This window comes from Ailuropoda melanoleuca, chromosome 2 (assembly GCF_002007445.2).
Source record: "Ailuropoda melanoleuca isolate Jingjing chromosome 2, ASM200744v2, whole genome shotgun sequence".
NCBI lineage: Eukaryota > Metazoa > Chordata > Mammalia > Carnivora > Ursidae > Ailuropoda > Ailuropoda melanoleuca.
This window is the reverse complement of record NC_048219.1, coordinates 140,119,539-140,141,463: the sequence shown is the minus strand read 5'-3', so window position 1 is coordinate 140,141,463 and position 21,925 is coordinate 140,119,539. Positions and strand designations below refer to the sequence as shown.

At 39.2% G+C, this 21,925-nt stretch overlaps 1 protein-coding gene across 1 annotated transcript in view; it reads right to left on the bottom strand.

Moving 5' to 3' along the window:
• Positions 1-1,819: 1,819 nt before the first annotated feature.
• The window catches only part of LOC100483773 (cytochrome b reductase 1), a 35,078-nt gene continuing 14,972 nt past the window's right edge, over positions 1,820-21,925 (bottom strand). The window contains exons 2-4 of the mRNA XM_002923907.4: positions 20,003-20,211; positions 6,275-6,429; positions 1,820-5,737 (exon numbers count right to left, since the gene is read on the bottom strand). Of these exons, the coding sequence (XP_002923953.1) occupies positions 5,440-5,737; positions 6,275-6,429; positions 20,003-20,211 (662 nt within the window). The 3' untranslated portion in view covers positions 1,820-5,439. The remainder of the gene's footprint in view (positions 5,738-6,274; positions 6,430-20,002; positions 20,212-21,925) is intronic.

Below are 21,925 nucleotides of genomic sequence, written 5' to 3'. Positions count from 1 at the left end.
AGGGTATAGCGAAAAGCATTCTAAATTTAAGAGTCAGAAGACCTATGTGTGTATTCTGACTGCTGTTCACCAGCTGGGGGACTTGGGCAAACATTTAACCTTTCCAAACCTAAGTGTCCTTGTTTGTAAAACAGGATTCATAGTATTTAACTCACTGCATTTTATTTAGTGCCAAAAAAGAAACTGAAATCTCCCATAACTGCCAGAGGAGCAGTTCCAATGGAACTGAATCCACTGCAGCCCTGAGGAACCCTCGGCAGGATTTCCTGGATCTTCACTCTAGTACCTGCCATTAATGAGAGTTGGTCACCCTCCCCAAGACTATTCCACTGCCCACTTGTGTTTCCTATTATTACCTGCCAATTCTTCCTCTCTACCACATAGGTATTTTCTCTTTACTACATAGTTCTTGATTTCTTATCATTTCAGCCTGTTATGAACTATCAGGCCCTATCTCATGGCCCAGACCAGGGATTGGCAAGCTTTGGCCTATGGGACAAATGTGGCCTGCCACTGTTTTTATAAATAAAGCTTTATTGGAACATAGTCATACTCATTCATTTACTATTATCTGTGACCCCTTTTGGCTACAATGGCAGAGTTGGGTAGTTGCCACAGAAACCATGTGATCCACAAAATCCATTTGGCTCTTTACAGTTTCCTGGTCCCTTGTCTAGATCTCCTCAGGGCTCCTTTCTCTAGGTATTCATTTAACTTCTGTTCTCCCTGACTTAGTCTTGAACTATTTCCTATTCAAATTCCTAGAAGGGAGAGAACCAAAAATCCTCTGAAATGCTCATTCCTCAATCTGAAATGAAATGAAAGAGGACATTTTCATTTCATACCAGGCTGCTTCACAGTGCCTTGACCGGCTATGGAGAGGCTGCATACAGGTGATGTGTCATCTCCCGCTCTCATCCAATTAGCTGAGGAGACGCAGGTGATACGTAGTCAGTAAAACAGAGCTGTGTCGGGAAGGCTGGGCATGTTGGACAATGTAATTGTCCAGTACAACTGCAAATTAAATTAAACGAACTAATATATATAAAATTACATGTTAACGTGTTTGAGCCATATATTTATAAAGTATAAAAAGTACTTGCCAATTAAGATCAATTTGAAATAAAATACAGTACTCCTGAAATTAACAATATAAATCGATGACAAAATACGATGTAACATAAAAATTCAGTTACACACAATATTATAGCTCTATTGCATAATAGTATATCTAATATTATGGTGGTATTATAGCTACACCATATAAAATGCCATTAACATTTCTCAGGAGACAAAAAGTAGGTGAAAAAAAGGCTACATGAGTGGTTAAATTAAGATTGGAGGAGTATTGGCACTACTTAGATGTGACTAATCCTTTTTCTTATTTGGAAAAAAAATCCAACAATTCATCCGTAATGAGTTATGTACTTTCTCAAGGATGAGTTACTGCAAACACAGAGTTCTGTGATAATCGGCTCTTTTAATAGGCCCTCCTTCCATGCTTTTCCAACTTAAACTGTGCCTGCTTCGGTTGCCTAAACCTATGGCTCCCTTCTGCACGATAGTATGGCTCCGGTTCAGATCAAGCACAGAGGAGAATACCCTGGCAGTTTTAAAACAATCCTCTCATCCTCCCAGCAATGGAAAAAGGATGGTACTCAGAGTACACTTTATTAAAAAAAAATCTGACATCATTTTCAATTAAAAAAACTTGAAAAAATTTTTTCTTTCCCCAAATAAATAGACAAAAAAACCATGGGACAGAAACTTTCAGAATAACTACACCTTCCAGCCTGGACAAATGGTTAACACACACAAATAGCTTCCAAAATAACTTTTATTACTATATAAAAACAAGTCAAGGAAAAATAGATGCATATTTTTTCTACAACATCATAAAATATTTGGGCTACATAATAATTTTTCCATAAGAAGGCAAATTTCAACACAGTCATCTTTTCCACTTAAAAGTTTTCAGGTATCTCCTAAGGGATAAAGAATAATAGTTTTCTTTGTTCTATACTCTCCTATGTGCAGATCTGAGACACAGCAGTTACAGTTTTCCCTCTGAGTTCTCTAAGAAAGGACATAACAAGATAAAAAATTCCATCACATGGCAATAAAATTAGCATAACACTTTACTTCTTTCTTTGAGCTTTTAGATCTGGCAGTTGTGGTCAACCGGTATGGTACCGCAATTTTCAGCTCAGCAGGGAAAAGAGCCTAATTAAAAACAAGACATTCTCTTTATTTTGTCCTTTAGAAAACAGAAACCACTTGTCAGTATTCCTGAAAAAGTCCAATTGCCTTTTTTGTCATTTGATTGTAAGGTCTGAGTTGCTGTTTCTAACCAGCACAGCTTAAACGAAACCACACAAGGCAAGGCAAGTGTTCTGGAGGGTGAATTCAGTCTGACACAAGCACAGGGAGCTGAACGCCTTTGAAAACATTAATTCAAAAAGCATATTCATTTGAGTTTCTCAATAAATCCTTCCAGAGAAAAGGCTTTAGTGTTGATTTAGATGAGTGTTAAAATAAAGCTCCCCTCTCCCCGCCACCCCTGAAATTAGATTATGGGGTAAGCCAAGCCAGACTACCTCTGCTGATGATACAAGCTATAATTATTTGGGAAGATTTCAATCACTGTTTTGGAAATGATACCTAAGGCTTTTTTTCCCCTTTTTCTTTTTGTGGACTTTTTAATGAGATATTTTGGGAAGAGATGGCTTTAGGTAGGAAATACCAGCTTTTGAAAGATAAAGGTACAATTACCCTTAGAATAAAAAGCCCATTAAAAGCAGAGTCTCAGAAAGGTTTTCTAGATATATTTTACTATGCATTGTTTTCATAAAGGTTGAGAAAGAAAAAAGTTCTTATAATATCCATACGATTGCTCTCGCATTAGCCCACAAGAGAGAGAAAATAAAGGGCTGAGATGATGGGTGCTCAAATACTTTGCAATGGAATAGAATATTCTCATGCCAAATCCGTAATTAACTTTTCACTAGTAACCTCTTCCTTGGCCTTTGTAAAATGGAATGGCAGCTTCAATCATTGGTGCTGTCACTGACCCCCTTTCCCCCCAAAAAACTCCTGGAATTTGGGACACCTCTGTATAAAGAAACGTCCATTTATCAAAAATGTGTTTGTGTGTGACAACGAAGTTATTCTTTCTACTTCACACCAAAATTATAGCATGCTCTACCCGTATTGAATTTAATCGTGCCTACTATGTGCCAGGCATTGGGCTAGGCACTGGGCATACTTATGACACCATTACCAATTTTGGAAATAGAATTAAATAGGAAGAAAAGTGTTTTGGCAAGGGAATCTTCAATGGTCAGCCATGAACCTTAACCAGTATGAGGGACTAAAACTCATATTCAGTCTATGGAGGTAATTACCACTTAACTTAAAAGGAACTCCGCTAAGCACCAAAAAGGTTAAGTGTGTTTGGTGTAAACTTTAATGTTTTTACCCACATTAAAAAGCTCCAGTTTAAAATCACAGGGAAACCAAAAAAAAAACCCAAATGAAAAGTATCATTTCAGCATAGGCACTACTCTAGTGTTTCATCTTTTTAATGATTTACTTATTTATTTTAGAGAGAGAGAGCGAGCACATGTACATGCACACGAGTCAGGGGAGGGACAGAGGGAGAGAATCTTCAAGGAGACTCCCTGTTGAGCACTGAGCCCAAGGCAGAGCTCCATCCCGCCACCCATGAGATCATGACCTGAGCTGAAACCAAGAGTCAGACGCTCAACCGACCGAGCCACCCAGGAGCCCCACTACTTTAGGTTTTAATTTAAGTCAGCCCCGAGATTAGACGCAGGTCTCCATGCACAAGAGAGGTCACCTCTGAGTCTCATTTCATACGGAGAACCCAAAGCTCCAGATATTCCCTAAAACTCCACCAACATCAGGAAGGACCTTGGCTATTGCCACTGGGAAGGGCAGACCATGAGGTGAGTCTCTCCTGTCTCCAAACCCAAAGCTATTCAGCAACTAAGATGCTGAAGACCAAAAACTGTAATCGATTAATCTTTAAAGTTACAGATGTTTTTGCCCAAACCTTTCTTTGTCACCAAGACACAATTTTAAGATCAAAAGGGCATCAAGGTGGGTCACGGCTTGCTGGCAGCGGCGGGGTGCGATGACCTATTTCCAGGTATGGGTGGGCCTCTTTCCTTGGTTATTTGAGGAACCTGCCTTGGAAGAGAGAGCGGAAGGTAAACTTTAACAACTCCACCGCACTCCAGCAACTGGGGTTTATCCAGGAGTGAGTCAGAGTAGCTACAAACTAGTATATAATAGAAACTGTAGCAGAGTGAAGTGGTGAGGGTCATGGAGCGAGGACTCAGCCATGTGACAAATCTCAGTTCTACCACTAATGAGCTGTATGACCTTGGGGGAAGTTACTAACCTTTCTAAGCTTCAGATCTCCCAGCTGTCTAATGGAGATAATAATAATACCTACAGCATAAAGTCTGAGGACTGAACGAGTTAATGATTATAAAGTGCTTAGAATAGTGTCTGGCATGTAGTAAGTGCCATGTAAATAGTTTTTGCAGTAAAAACAGAAACGGGAAAAAGTGCTCTTTGAGGGGTGGAGAGCAGTCTATGCTACGTAAGCTTTCAGGCATAGTCCATTCTAATTAGGTTTTGCAATCTGGGTTAGAATATACCAAACCCCAAGGAAGCCTTGGGACGAAGCTGAGTTTTGGAAAAACTTCCAGGTCTGACAAGATAAAATCTCTTTAGCTATCTTTGGCTCAGTCACTGCTCCAAAACGCACTAATACAAACAAACCCTGGTCTCCAGGGCCAATCTGAGCCCAAACTCCTTGGGCAGTGAGCAGGGGGCACGCGCAGGGAGAAGGAAACCACTTTCCTAAATTTTTTCTGTACTTGTTTTGTTATCTGTGTAACATAAACCCTGCCCCAGATTTGATTCTAAAACTTTAGGACTGGATTCCCAGAATGAACAGGAAATAACTGCGTGACAAGAGGCCAGAGAAGCTACCGACTGATGAAATTTACCAGCGGAGAAACACATTTTTGGTTTTGGTTTTTTTTTTTTTTTGGTTGTTTTTTGGGGGTGGTGGTGTTTTTTTGTTTGTTTGTTTTGTTTTGTTTTTGTGAGAGACATATTTTGATGATGTGTTCTATGCAAGGCACTGTGCTAAATGTTTTGGTCCTCAACAAGAAAGAGGTAACATAACCATTTGTATCTTCTATTATTTACACAGATCATGTCATTTCCAATTCAGGTAAGATCATAGGCCTCAATCAATACAAACTCTTCCAAGGAATCCCACTTTATGATTAAAATAAATATGGACTGCGGAGCTCAATCATCTTGGGGCTAAATAGGAGGAGCTAAACTGTAGAGTTGGTTTTTAAAAGTGAAGTAATATGGTCACATCTCTACAACATTTTACATGGTGGATCTCTGTCCAGCCTCATCAACGGTGACGTTTCTTTTCTTTGCTGCTGCTTCACTGTTTAATTTTGAATCTGATGTGTCCACATTGCCGAAGTTGACTGCTAAGCCTTCTGGTCCCTCTCGAGAACTCCCATTTGGCTGAAGCAGGACAGAATTTGGTTCCTTAGGACGTTGCCATTGTGGTCTGGTCACTATCCAAAAAATGAGCGCCCCATATACCACAATCAGGAGGCCAAGGGTATTTGTGAAAACACCTTCTGGTGGGAATTTACTGTATCCAGAACTATTCCTACAAAAAAGAGAGAGTGTGTCCAATTACAAAGAGGGCGATATAGCCACATGTCAAACAGTCTTGAACCGATCTGCTTAAAAATGCACACTGGTACACCTTCTATGTAAATTCCCTTCAAGTTTGACATTAAGGAGAAATTTAAGTTATGCTAAAATAACTCAATTGAAATAGTATGAAATTGTTAAAAATGATAAGTTTGAAAATAATAGAGCACCGGGAACACCTATAGCACTAAAAATTTGGAAAAGGGATGATACAAAATGTATGTACACCACAATCACAATTAATCTAAAAACATGCATATCAAAGAGATTAAAAGGGCATGCATAACTTCAATAATTGTTCTGTAAGAGTGACACAATTTTTTGGACTTTTTGGTCCTTCTTCCAAGCATTATTAATGCTATATTACACGTGTAGTAGAATACATTTTTAATATTAAAAATTTTGTTACTTTAAATTACATTTTCCCGATGAATAAGTATTTAACACTTTGTAGCTCAAATATTATAATTAGGAAAACTATGCAACTTACAGGGCAAAGAGCAGTTTCTCAGTCACTCCCGTAAGTACCGCCGCAATCACCGTTCCGAAGATGAGGAGCCCCGAATAAACATGCATGGGCATGACAAGCGCTCGGAGGGAAAGTGGAGCCCAAGGAAGCAGGAAGATGAAGACCCCGAGGACAAGCTGAACATCGACAAGTACAAAGGTTATCACTTAATTTTCAGCTTTAACTAATTTTAAAATTATTATTATAAAAGCAATTACGTGCAAAAGGGAAAACCTTCCTCAGAACCAAGGGCATAAGACGAAAAGTACATTTCCACGCTCCAGTTCCACTACTCAAAAGTATTACCACTTTCTCAAGTATCCTTCCAAAAAATCTCTGTGCCTGTGCAAGCATGTGTGTGTATAAAGAGAGAGAGAGAGACTTTTGTAAGTATAGGTGGCATCTTACTATACATACTTGTTTTGTGTTCTGCTTTTTTCCCATCATAGTATATCTTGGAGATCTTTTCATGTCAACACATGTGTATCTAGTTTATTCTTTTTAATGGCTACTGTTCTAGTAATTTACTCCATTCTCTCTCTATGGATGTTCCTGTTTCTAGTTTTTTCCGATCACTAACAAAGCTGCAGTGAACATTCTGGTACCTTCTTGCTTGTTTTTATCTATTTCCTTAAGGTTGCCAAATAGAAGAGGAAATAAAAGATTTTCAAGTTACTAAAACCAAACACAAGAGGACACATTTAGTCAGTTCAACCTCAAACTATGTACCAAGAAGATGACAATTTTGTTTTATGAGGAATAAAACAATTCTGCAAAGAGGTTATCTCCATTTCCTTGACAATTAAATCCCTAGCGGGATGCTTCTCTGCAGAGGGTAGCAAGATTCCTATGGAACTGAAGTCTGGTGACACTTCCAGTTCGTTTTGTTTTGTTGCCCCACAGTCCTTCCCCATTAACTATTCTTTTCTCCTCCGGAGAATGAAGACAGCCGTTGAGCTACTGAATTTAAAGGGGCGTTTTCTCAGGTACCTACTTTGGACCTACCACCCAAACAAGGAGAACAGGGAGAAACCCAACATCACTGTTCATCTTTCCAGACTGAGCTCACAGGACTAATGGGGGACACCGGGAGAATGAAGGCAGGAGGGGTCTGAGACCCTAAAACACATTGAGAATCAGCTTCTGGGACACGGTAATGAATGCATTCGGTAGGCTGGTGAGCATATTTTATCGTCGACTTAAGGCCACAAATGCCTGAATGTATGAGAAGTGATACAGAGGGTCCCCTTTGGTGGTTCAGAATGTTGCTAATTCTCCTTCAGTGACGTTTAGTGATCTTATTAGTATCAAAGGCCAAGCATCCTGATGTACAGGTTAAGTTTCCTCCATGAAAAGGGGACTCAGGTAAGTGGCCACCAAGGACTTAACGCATCTACATTTCTGTGAGTAAAGTCACCACATCTTTTCTGTGACTTGCCCACGGAAATATGTATCTTCCATATTTCTGTTCTCTTGACTCTTAATTCCTAAGATTCTGTTTCCTCTTATTTCTTTCAGGATTTATCATGTATGCCTCTTGTAATCCCATAGGGCTCAATGATCAAAGCAGGTGGGGTGCCAGAAATTGGCTTACAGGACCCCAGGCAATTTAACTCCCCCTTAAATGTTACTTTCACCATTAAAAAAATTTTTTTTTGGCAAAAGAAAGTTACTTTTAAGAGGAAAGGAAAAAAAATTGCAGAATGCTTAACTTTGATTAAAAGTGTTCCAAATGGTGGAAATTTATATTAACTTACAAAAATTTGTAATTTATATTAATCATTCTTTATTTCCTCTTTACTATCTTAGCCTTACCATCTTACAAGTAGTATGGTAGCTTGAACCCTAGTGGACTGAAACAAAATCCCTTTGTCCTTTTAAGTCAGTGGTTCTTGAAGTGTTGTTCATAGAAGACCTGCATCAGAAACACTTGTGCCTTTCTTTAAAGAGATCTCTGGGACACATCCAGAGCTGCTAAATCAGAACTTGTGGGAGTCGGGCCCAGGAATCTGCATTTCAACAGAATACCCAGGCGATTCTTAATACATGTCAAAGTCTGAAGATCACTGCTTTCAGTGATACAGGTTTCAGAGATACAGGTTAACTGCAGTCTGGAAAATCCCTAAAAGTGAAGGCAGTGGAATCATCCATTACCTTCAGTTTCAAACATGTATTAAGTGTCAACTATGGGCAAACAAAGTGCTCCAGTATTTAGAAACCATCACTTACAGAAAGCTGTTCTTCACCACAATGGAGTTTTTAAGAGAGCTAAAGAAGAATAAAATCTCATTTAAAAATTACTATTTATAGTAAAGTGAAAGTGTAGTATGATCCTAATTATACATAAAATTTTTAAAATGCATATTCATAGGCATAATAAAAGCCTAAAGGGGGGCTCCTGGGTGGCTCAGTCGTTAAGCATTTGCCTTCAGCTCAGGGCGTGATCCCAGGGTTCTGGGATCGAGTCCCATGTCAGGCTCTTCCACTGGGAGCCTGCTTCTTCCTCTCCCACTCCCCCTGCTTGTGTTACCTCTCTCGCTGGCTGTCTCTCTCTCTCTGTCAAATGAATAAATAAAATCTTAAAAAAAAAAAAAGCCTAAAGGAAATAAGCCAAAATATAATGATACCTATAGATTATGGCATTATCAATGATTTTTCTTTTTTTTCTGTATTTTATAAATTTTAAAGTTAATGTATATTACTTTTATAATTGGAAATAGACAATAAAAGTTTACTATCCCATACTAAATACCTGGGCTTTCTCAGTTAATTATTAATTATTATCTGCTCACTTACAAATGTATTTTACTACTCCAGTTTTATCTCACTTTATGAAACAAATGAGTTTAAGAAAAAAAGACAAGTGTGAACTTTGAGACCTAACAAAAGCTTTTATTTGCAAACATCATTAATGAAACCAGGAAATATCTGCCTAGCTAGCTTTTGTATCCGGTATGATTTCCTTTTTCTTTTTTTAACCGCAAAGGTGGATTTAATGAGCAATCGAGTGATTTACAGATTATTATATGAAGGTCCTCTCCATTTTTCTGCGATTTTATATACTCACTCATTCCTGCATTTAAAGCACAATACTGCTGGGCCCTATCCCTAGAGTTTCTGAATCAGCAGGTCTGGAATGGGACTTAAGAATCTGTATTTCTAATTTCCCTGGTGATGTTAATAATGCTGCTCTGCGGACCACATTTGAGAAGCCCTGTCTTGGGCCATTTCCAAGTTGCATTCTTCAAACGTAAAAGCATGTTTCTTCCAGGGATTAAAACATCTAATCAGCACCAACTAGAATACGTCCACAGTTTTTTATAAAGAGAGACGACACACAAATTGAACACTACATTCCCCTGTCAATATCCCACATCTCCTTGCTGCACTGTCTTGCATCACAACTACCTGGTGATACCCCAGCGACTGGCTCAGACATCTTCAGGACCACCTCTGGTCTTCTAGGTACCACTCGAGTAAAATCACACTGCCAAGGACATCACTGTAAATCATGGTTATGATGCTCACAGTTACGAGCACTTCAACACTGCTCAACAATCCTTCTGTTGTCCAATTTCTCAGCTGGTCCTCCACGTTCCCTCTTCCTTAAACTACTCGCTGTCCTGTGTGCCTTCTATTAGCAGATGATTTTATTACCACCTCGTGGGAAAGACAGTCTCACTTTTCTGACACTGAATCAAACAAACCACAAAAGCACCCCAAATTGACAATTCCCTCCTTTCTTCAATTACAATAGAGTTGCTGTTCAATTTCTCAGGTGGGCTCTGCAACCTGCTTCCTGAAGACATAGCTATAGATTCACTCCAGCGTTTACAACCTCTCCTTCTCTATTGGTGCCATCCTGGGAGCATTTTAACATGCTGGAGCTTCTCACCATGAAAAGAAGTAAAAAAATAACCCCAACCAAACACCTGCCTTGACTCCTATACCTGTCCAGTTACCATCCTTTCTTGATCCTTGCCTTCTTACCCAAACCTCTTGACTGAGTTGCCTATTTTTCACCTTCTACTCCTTCTTCAATCCACTGAAATCTGGATTCTGCCCCCACAAGAAAATTGCTCTCCAGGGTCATCAGTGACTTCCAGGGAACTTAATCCAAAGAATAGTTTTCAGACCTTATTTTCCTTGACTTCTTATAGCATCCGACACTCCTCAAGACCTCTGCTTCCCCTCTAATGTTCCCTTTCTCATCGCCCCACTTGCTCAAGCCTGCAAGCCACTTTCATCCCTTTACCACTGACTTTCCAAATCTTGTTAATTCCACCTTTGAACTATCTTTAGAAACTATGCACTTGGCTCACTGCTACTGCTACACCCCAGGCCACTGTTGTTTCTCATTGGAACCTCTGTAATGCCTTCAAGCTAGTCTATCTACCTGTACTCCTGTCCAGCTTCCAATTCATCTTCCATACTCCACTCCAGGTAGCCTGACCTCCCTGTTTCCCAAACAAAGCAAACTTTTACCCACATACTATCCCATTCCCCTATAATACGTCCCCCCTTTCACCACCAACCTCATGACTTCAGGTTTTGGTCTGACTTCCTTTGTCCCTTGTACCATACGAAAGCTCTCCCAGAACACTCCATACCCACCTTATCTACCAAATACTGAGAGACCAGTCTCCCTTGTAAGTTACATGAGGACAGAAAGCATGTTTCTTTGGACCCATGCTTGTCTTGTGAACAATGCATCCCCTACAGCCTAGCAAGGAACCTAATACACAATAGGTATTTAGCTTTGTTGAATAAGTGGATGGACTCATGAACAAAATTTTGTTGACATAAAATGTACGTTCTCAACCATGAAGGTGCCTAGGATCCACAGCAGAAATAAAATAAAAAATGCCATCTTCAGATTGTAAAGGAGCCTTCCACAAGACTTATACTTCTAACAACAATAGCTGACTTGTGCCCTTCTAGTATGTTAAGCCCTAGGCTGAGCGTTTCCGCGCATTATTTGGCTTTGTTTATGATGTTGTGAAGGATTTATCAAAAACCTTCATTTGTAGGTGAGCAAACTAAGTTCAGAAAGGTTCAGTAATTTGTCTTAAGGTCACCAGCAACAAGCAGATGAACCTGATTCAAACTGAGGTCTCCCTGAATGCAAATCCCATGTTCTTAAACACTACTTGCTCTCTGGACCCGAGCAAGAAAGAGGAGAGGGGTCAGATTTGCTCCTGCTAATGAAAGTCATAAAGTTGTGAAATGACCTTTCTGAGAAGCCTAGTTAGCACACAAATAAAACAACAAAAGATAAGAATTTGAGTATTTCAGAGAGCAAAAGAGAATCTTGAGACATTTAAAAATGTTTTTAATTCACCGAAGTTTAATATTAGAAAAATCTACTTATATAATTAACTATATTAACAAATTAAAGAAGACAAGCTTTTAATTAATCTCAAACAGCTTGCTTCTGAACCCCCAGGAGGGCCTGTGAGCACACGTCACCGGGCCCCTCACCCAGAGTTTCTGATCTAGCCATTCTGGAGTAGAATCTGAGAGTATGGTTTGTTTTGACCTCAGGAGAAGGGAAGATCTCAACAAAAAGTTACCAAAACGAAATAAAAAATCATAGCCTTAAAGGAAAAGATTTTGTTTCATTAAATTGAGAATTTCCATTTATCAGAAAGTACCAACAAAAGAGAAAATAAAAGCTTCAAACTGGAAGATATATATAAGCAATACGTATAAATGAAAAGGAATCTGACACAGAACTCCTACATATCTTCAAGAAAAAAAACCCCTCATTTTTCAAGTGGACAAAATATATGAACAGGTATTTCTGAGAAGAGAAACATGAGTAATCAGTAAAATAAACATTAAAACCACAAGAAGACATCATTTTATACCCACTAGTTTGGCAATATTAAAGTTTGAAGAGGATGTGTGTTGGGAAGGATGTGCCTTATGGGAACTCTTAAATGCTGCTGGCAGGGACACACTGGGATCAACCAATCTGGAAAACAATTTGGCATTTCTTTTTTAGGCTGAGTATATAATTCCACTCGAAAGTATACGCCCTGAGTAATCTTTGCATATGAGGGCGAGGAAATATGTACATAAATGTTCAATATAGCATTGTTCGTAACAGAAAACAACTGAAAATAGCCCAAATGTCTAATAGCAGGAGAATGGGTAAGTAAATTCATGATATATTTGTGCAATAGGATACAGAAGTAAAAATGAATACAGCTAGAGGAATCAATATAGTTGATTCAGGAGAATGAACAAAAAGTTGCAAAAGAATACACATATTATAAGACTATTTTTTAAACAGTAAAAAAGCAAAACTAAACAACACATTGTTTGGGGATTCACAGTATGCAGTAAAAGTATAAAGAAAAACAGGGAATGAGAGAAAAACTTCCAGAGAATGATTACCACTAAGGGTTGGAGTAGGTAGAGAGAAATGGGATCGGGGCGCCTGGGTGGCAAAGCGGTTAAGCGTCTGCCTTCGGCTCAGGGCGTGATCCCGGTGTTATGGGATCGAGCCCCACATCAGGCTCCTCCGCTAGGAGCCTGCTTCTTCCTCTCCCACTCCCCCTGCTTGTGTTCCCTCTCTCGCTGGCTGTCTCTATCTCTGTCAAATAAAGAAATAAAATCTTTAAAAAAAAAAAAAAAAGAAATGGGATCAAACTAGGGGTGGGTAGGGGTTCTAGGCTTTCTGAATTAGGTTGGATGGTGGAATCATAACAATTAATTTTATCATGATCTGTAACTTCTAAATACATACAATAGGGCTTTTTAAATTGAGAACCCCAAAGAGCTTTTATTTATATGGGTTACATTTATTGATATTTATCATATTAGAAATTAAAGCTGAGGGGCGCCTGGGTGGCACAGCGGTTAAGCTTCTGCCTTCGGCTCAGGGCGTGATCCTGGCGTTATGGGATCGAGCCCCACATCAGGCTCCTCCGCTATGAGCCTGCTTCTTCCTCTCCCACTCCCCCTGCTTGTGTTCCCTCTCTCGCTGGCTGTTTCTCTCTCTGTCAAATAAATAAATAAAATCTTAAAAAAAAAAAAAGAAATTAAAGCTGAAACTTCTAAAAATACTTATTCATTTAACAAGGATAATAAATTCTCTACATATTTACAATAAATAATATGTCTTATGGAAAAATAACTATATTATGTGAAACAAAAAAATAGTGAGCCGAGTGGCGTGTTTGCAAATCATTTTAAGGTCTGATTCAATAGTGGACAATTAGATTCCTCTATTTGTTTCCGCATACGGTCTTAAGGGATATCACATATAATGCAGCCTCCGAAAAAGTCCCCTGAACACTTGTAAGAAACTGAGATAAAGACAAATACCATCTTAGTATTATGAAAAGAGCTTTGAACAGAAAGATCACCTGAAAATGGTTACCCCCGCCCCACCCCCCACCCATGCCCAGGGTAACCTGGACCAGACTATGAGAACTATGAGAGGATGCCTTGAAAGCAGAGAGAAGGAACACCTCGGAGAGATGAAAAGAAAGAATAAGAAAATATGTGTCAGCAAAATTGGGGGGAAGATGGTCATAAAGAAATTTCAGCTTAATTTCCTCTTCAAAAGAGTAAATAAAGGATCTCTGCTTCGCCGAGGAACCATTCCTGTGATTGTTTTCGGGGCCGTGGAACTGGGCAGGGGCAGGCAGCAGATTGGATGATCCAGATTGGTCCAACCCCTGTCCAAGCGCCTCAGTCAAAAGAACATCTGACAGACAAGTGGACCCAAACACATTTTTACAGAGTTTCATCTATGGACTCAGGAAAGGTGGGCCCTCTCTTTTTGGGGGTAGGCTCAAGATCTCAGGAGCCACCTATCTCCGTCCTGGCAACAGGCTGAGGGAAGCAGAGGTCCCATATGCAGACAACACAGCCCAGTGAGAGCGCAGCTTGGACCTCTGACAGCGTGTTACTGTTTAAAATGCCCCAGAGGCTGGATGTCGCAAGGCGAAAAGAATTCTACGCTTGAAATGCTTCACAATCCATAAGTAAACTTGAGGAAGGAGGAAGGCCTTTCAGCCTTTTCTGGTTGTAGCCTTTGCTGCTTGCCTCCCTCTTTCCTTTATTTACTGAAACCACCTGGACACTGGCTTCCCCTGGCAGCTGAAGCTGATGCGGGGGCGAAGCCAACCCGGGGCAGCGCTGAGGTAAGAGGATCCGAACTTGGCAATCTCTCCCGCACTCCTCATACTCTGTGGTAGGCTCGTTTCTTCAAGTGTCTTACGTGGGGGCGGGAAGTGCCAACCAACCTCACCGACTCGGGGAACGGCCCGCACGATTTAGACTCGGGGCCTGAGGTGCAGGCAGTCGGGGCGTGGAAGCCGGCAGCCAGAGCCCCGCGGGGGCCGCTGGGGAAAGCCGGACTTCCTGTTCGCCAGCCCCGACGGGCAGCTCCAAGAGCCTACTACGCCCAGAACTCGTCTTGATTCCCAGAAACCGCTTCCCCTTTGTGCTTTCGACTGAAGAAATCGGACAGAAGCATGTCTCCGTTGAAGCCTGTTTTTGTGGCTCATGAATTTTTACAACTAAGAATATGGAGGCAGGAATTTTGTAAATCATAATAAGGAGGGAGCGTAGCTCCTAACAAAAGCGAAGAAAGCAAGCTTAGAATTGGTTTCTTTCTTCTGGGAAAAGAAGTGTTCTTTCATGTAATTACTTCCTGAGCACACCTGGGTGATCTGTTCTGTCACTTCTATGGAGAAGGAATGCAAATAACTTGAAAACAGCCTTTATGCAACAAAGGAGTAAAGCTGGAATGTAGTCCTCTTTCCCAGACGGGAAACTGTTCACCTGCTTCCTGAAACCACAGGCACCAAGCACAAAATGAGCCCTCACCACTGTGGTGAGGGGGCGCCCATTTGCTTGTTTAGTTTTAAAAACTATGTAGGGACGCCTGGGTGGCTCAGTCGGTTAAGCGTCTGCCTTCGGCTAAGGTCATGACCCTGGGGCCCTGGGATCGAGCCCCATGTGTTGCTGCCTGCTCAGCAGGGAGCCTGCTTCTCCCTCTGCCCTTCTCCCAACTTGTGCTCTCTCAAATAAATATTTTTTAAAAAAAGTATATATGATTTTTATGTAACATATGATTTACTTATATTTAAAACAAAAGAGCTGCATGTTCAAGCAAGTCAAACAAGATAAATTTATTTATTTTAATTTTTTAATTTTTAAAAAGATGTTATTTATTTATTTGAGTCAGACGGGGGCAGAGGGAGAGGGAGAGGGAGAAGGCGGCTCCCCGCTGAGCAGGGAGCCCTATGTAGGGCTTGATCCCAGGACCCTGAGATCATGACCCCAGCCAAAGGCAGAGGCTTAACCGACTGAGCCACCCTGGTGCCCCCAAACAAGATATATTTAAAAATAACCCCCAACCAATCCTATCCACTCCCACAATGGTAGTAGTTTGGTATATTCTCCCACATTTTTCTTTACATGTCAACACATACATGCTTTTTTTTCTTTCTCTCTTTCCTTTTTTTTAAATGACATTTTACTCTACATATTACTGTTTAGTATTTTTTACACTGAAGAACATATCATAATTTCATTCTTGGTCAGTAGACACAGCTACATGCCTTGTAATAGCTTTATAATATCCACCATTGATTTACCACAGATTATTTAACCATTCCCTATTGATGAACATTTAGGTTGCTTCCAGTTTCCTGCCTGCACACAACAGTGCTACACTAAAAATCCTTTTTAGAGTTCCTTATGTTACAGTATTTTATTTCTGCTCTCTCTGAATGTGGGATTGCTAGGTTAAAGAGTAACCCATATTTTTAAAAATTTTAGTAGATATTAACAAACTACTTCCCTAAAATTTGGTAACAATGCATTTTCCTACCAGCAGTGGAAAAGCAGAAGTGGAGAGCACCCTTTACCTCACACCCTGGGCAGCAAAGAACATAACCACTGTTGTGTTAGTCTTGTGGGGGGAAATGACACTTTATTGTTGTCCTCATTTACGTTTTCCTAACTTCTTAGTGAAGTTAGACATTTTATCATATGCTTATTGGTGATTTAAGTTTTTCTTCTTTGACCTGCCTATTCAAATTTTCTGTTTATTTTTCTATGAGGTTGCCTTTTTATCACTAATTTTTAGAAGTTGTTTTATATATTAAATGCATTAACCCTTAACACATGACATGATTATTCCCCATATCCCCTTGTGCAGTTTCTGTTGACTTTGGTATCTTTTGTCCCATACAATTTTTTTAAAAATTTTATGTAATCAAATGTCTTTCTTTTCCTTTATGACTTGTGATTTCTTGTCAACCTTATGGACTCCCCAACCTCAGACTATATGCTTCTTAATTTTTCTTTTTCTCTTTTCATTGGCTTTGTTTTTTAATATTTAGAACTTTAATCTAGCTAGAATATTTTTTCTTTTGTGTTATACACAGAGTCCTTTTGCTTATTTATTTGGTTTCTTCTGAATGGATAACCAATTATGATGATAACATTTATTAAATAAGCATTCTTTCCTCACTAAACTGAAATGCCATAGTGTCATAGAAAAAGTTCTCGTACGTACTTGGACTGTTTCTGTCCTCTCTATTCTTTCCATGACTATATTCTGTTTACTTTCGTGTTAATAACCTGTTTTGCGTAAGGCAGGTCTCCCTTCGTTTCTTTTTCAAAATTTTTTTGATTATCCTTGGATACTTGCTCTGCAAGTTTAAGACTCCCATTGGGCTTAAAATTAGAATTATATTAAACGTAAATATGGTTGAAGAGGGAAAGATATTAATTTCTCTCTTTTAGTAACATGGTATCTCTCTATCTCATTTTTCTCAGTAAGATTTTACAGTATTTTACATATTCTACATATAGATTTTACACCCTCATTGTTCAATTTATTCCTAGGTATTTTATAACTTTATATCCACATTATAAATGAATTCTACTTCTTATTCTAAGTGGTTATTTCTAGTTTAGGAAAAAGTTACTGAATTATGAATGGCTAGCTTATGTCCAGCCACCTTTCCAAATGCTCTTATTACTCTAGCCATCTCTTAGGTTACTAGACATACATTACATGATCTGCAAACCAAAAAAAGGTCACAAATTCTCTATTATTTATACAGATTTTTCCATTATCTTGTAGCTAAAACCTCTAAAATAAAGTTGAATGACAAAGGTAGCAAGCAACAATGTCTTATATTAATTTAATAGTGATATCTTCTTTAGTATTTCACAGTTTGAGCTGGCTTTTGCTGTTGGATGTTATTCAAGGTGTTTATTATCATCAGAGCCGCTATGTTAAGTGTGGAAGTATGTAATGCACAATGGGACCACATCTAAGAGGAGTTTGAGTTCTCCCAGTGTACTGGAATAGTCGAAAGTACCTGTTCCTAGAAGGTCAAAGATATAAAACAGTAAGGACCCAATGCCTTTTTTAGTGATAGATTTCAAACAACTTACCAATTTCGTCTAATATTATTGGCCTCTTTAGGTTTCCTAATTACTCTTGGATCAAATCTGGTAGTTTATATTTGGCAAGAAAATAGTCCTTTTTTTTCCTTAAGATTTTTTAAGTATATTACCATATATTAAAATTGAATAATATGTCCTAATTTCAAAATATTATTTGTATCTATGATTATGTTTCTTTCTTATTCTGAAAGTTGTATATTTTGTTTTTTCTCGGTCAGGTTTGCAATGGTTTATCTATTTTATTTTTTTAAAGACCAGCTTTTCATTTCATTTATAATTTCTTCTATTTTTTATTCATAGTTGTGAATCATGCCATCCCCTACACCTCCAAAGATATCCACACCCTAATCCCTGAAAGCTATGAATATGTTATGTTACATGGCAAAAGACACTTTGTAAATGTAATTAGTTTATGGATCTAATGACTGGGAGATAATCCTGGATTATCTGGACAGCTCTATATAACCACATGACTCAGTAAAGTATTTTATCTAGTCCGTTTTAATTATTGCACTCAGAACCACAGAACCCTCTCCCAGGGAAGCTGCATAGCTTTTGGGTGGTTTCCATTCTGTTCCTCAGAGATACACCCTCCAGCTGAGGATGTATCAAAGGCTAGCTGAGTGACCACGGGGACATCATGGGAACAGCAGGAAGCCAAGGGGGTCCCCCAAGCAACTGGCAGCATCTCAATGGCCTCTGCTCTTGCCATCCTACTCTCTGAGCGGGGAGGACCCACCAGCTGCTGGGGGAGAAAAAAGCTGCCTCCCAGACAAGAACAATGAGGGAAAAATCAACCTTGAGGACAGGAGGTCTGAGCTAGGTGCAGCTATCCAATTTGAGATATTTTTCTTGTTCCTTCTTATCAATAAGATCATGTTTGATCCAGGGTTTTCTCTGTGCTCCCTCCTGTCTGGCCCCTCTCCATTCTCTAATCCCTACCTCCAGTCATGGTAATGCAAACTTAAAAAATCAATAGTGTCCAAACATACATTAACTTTTATTTAATTAAAATTTGAGAAGGGTTAAGGCTTTAAAAACCTTTCTTTAAAAAGAAAAATGACAGATACCTGGTAAGAGGTCTTTCTCTAAGAGGTCATACATTCATATATTTTAATACATGCCTTGTTGGGGGCAGGGATGCCTGGGCGTTGCAGTTGGCTGAGACTCAGACTCTTGGTTCCGGCTCAGGTTGTGATCTCAGTGTCGTGAGATCAAGCCCCATGTCAAGCTCTGTGCTCAGCACGGAGTCTGCTTAAGATTTTCTCTCCTTGGGGCTCCTGGGTGGCACAGCGGTTAAGCGTTGGCCTTTGGCTCAGAGCGTGATCCTGGCGTTATGGGATCGAGCCCCACATCAGGCTCTTACACTATGAGCCTGCTTCTTCCTCTCCCACTCCCCCTGCTTGTGTTCTCTCTCACTGGCTGTCTCTATCTCTGTCAAATAAATAAATAAAATCTTAAAAAAAAAAAAAAGATTCTCTCTCTCCTTTTTCTTCTGCCTCCCCCCACCCCATGCTTTCTCTCTATCTCTCTCAAATAAATAAATAAATCTTAAAAAAAAAAAAAAAAGCTATGCCTTGGGGTTCTGTGGATTCACTCCAGGCTCTTCTCTTATATTTACAGAAAGCTTAAGTTTACACTGATATCCCAATTAGGTAGCTGGATATATACTGTACTAAGCAAGGGAAATGAACTGACATAGTTGACAAAAATTCTTCAACAAAGTGGTTACCACCATAAAGACTTTTAAAGTTAACCTTTTACTTCAGTGACCCCATGGCCAAATCCCTATCACACTCCATTAAACACTTATGTTTAAATACAGTGCTCTCAAAAGCATGTGTTTTTACTAAGTGAAGAAAGGGGAAAACTAAACTAATCACTGAGCCTTCAAAATCTAACAAAGAAGTAAAATTCATGTCTTCATTCATAAAGTCAGAATATAGAAGTGACAGAGAATATGGGAAGAAATCTGTAGCTCTTGCCTATGCTTGTTTATTTAGCACCTGGAACTGCACCTGGCAGTCTCCCTACATCGATATGTCCCTGTCTAAAATCTCACACTGAAGCTTAAAGACTGGGAATTCTACAGGTCTGCTGGCCCCCCAGGGAAGAATACCGACCATGGAAACAAAATGGAGCAGAGCCTCATGGGGGAATGAGAAGGAGCTTTCCAAGAACTATGAATGCATAGAAAACATCTACGGTATCTGAACCGTTTTACTTTTTATAACGTGTTTATAAATACACCGAGACACTGACCTGTAAGATGTAGAGTATGACAACCGTCAGTCCAACCCAGCTGTGTAGACTGTACATGTTGGGGATACTCAAGGCATTGTGGAAATCAAAAACGGACACCAGAGAGATAATTACGAGAATGGCAGCAACCGTGTGCAAACCGGCATGGATGGATTTCATCAGGAGCTTGCTGCATTTCCAGGTCCATGGCAGTCTGTATACGATGATGGCTAGAAAGAGACGGAAGGGGACAGAATGTGGTGTTGTTATTTTTAATCAACACAAGTAGAGTGCTTTGAAGCACTGAATACTCCCTTCCATGAAACCCTTTTCACTTGGCTTCTGCTTCTCCCCTTGTCCCTTCCTCTCTCCAGTTCCTTCTTGGGCTCGTTTGCCAGCATCTTCTTTACTCCCAACTTATTAACAAATGCTGGTGGCTCTCAGGCTCAGTTCTAAGACTTTTTCTCTGTGGGTGACCTCATTCACTCTTTCACTGAGATGCCACCTACGTGGCAGGGACTCCAAAATTCCTATCTCCAGCCCAGAACTGTCTTCTGAACTCCAGACCCACATAATTCAACAGCTTCTTGACATCTCTATATATATGTGTCCAAATACCTCAAGCTCAGCAAATCCAAAAGTAAATTATTAATCTTATGATCTGTTGTGTGTGTGTGTGTGTCTTAGTTTGATAAGAAAAGACAGACTAAGGAATAGAAAAATATGTGCCAAGATTTAAATAGACAAAAGAGTATATCTCAGTATTTTACCAAAAAGTATATCCAAAAATAGAGAACTTAAGCAAAATATCAACTTCATTAGTCAACAGAGAAATGCAAATTAAAATCAAATGACAATATGTCTATCATATATCTGAATGGCTAAACATGAAGAATACCAAATATTGGAGAGGATGTAAAGCAATCAGAGCTCTCATGTTCTACAATAGGAGATTAAATGAGAACACACACTCTGGAAAACCAGCAGTATTTATTCAAGCTAAAATTGTGTATAACTTATGATCCAGCAATTCTACTCCTGGGTGTATGCTCCAAAGGAATATGTACATATGTTCACCAAAGACATGCACTAGAATATTAGTAACAGCACCATTTGTAGGGGCCAAAAACTAGAAACTCCCCAAATGCCCATCATTAATAGTATGAATAAATAAATTGTGATATGTTCACACCATAGAATAATATACAACAAAGAGAATGAATAATCTATAACTAGAACTCCACCCAACAATATGGATCAACCTATAATGTCGAGGCCAAGAAACGAGACATAAACAAGTATATACTGTATGGATTCAATTTATACGAAGTACAAAAAGAAGTAAAACTCATCTCTGCAATAAGAAAAGTCAGGATACTGGTTGCCTTTATGAGGAAAGGGTACAGTAACTAGAAAGGAAGATACAAGGGATTTCTAGCTTCCTGCTAATATTCTGTTTCTCAATTTGGGTGCTGGTTACATAGGTATTCAGTGAGGGATGATTCATCAAGCTATACATTATATGTACGCTTTTCTGCATGTAGATTAAACTTCAACAAAAATATTTTTGAATGCATTTTTTAAAAAATGTCCTGGTTTAAGCAATAGATTATATGGTCACCTTAATCAGCATGCAATTAATTTTTGTCCTGAAGACAATATCCTGCCGCTACCAACCCTTATTCCCACCCTTCTGGTCCACGTCAGGGAAAATTTAGAGATCTGAAAATGTATGGCAGGTTGAAAAAGTTTGAAGAATATTTCCTTGGAAGATGGATTCCACTATATCAGCAGGGTATCCTGTATATTGTTTAGTTTCAGTAAGAAAAAAAAGCACATTCCCACTAAAGACATTTATGATTTGAATATATAGAACTTCACAGGATCACAAAAATGTATGAGATTATCTAATCCATTCTCAGGCAGAAACACATAAAAACCTAC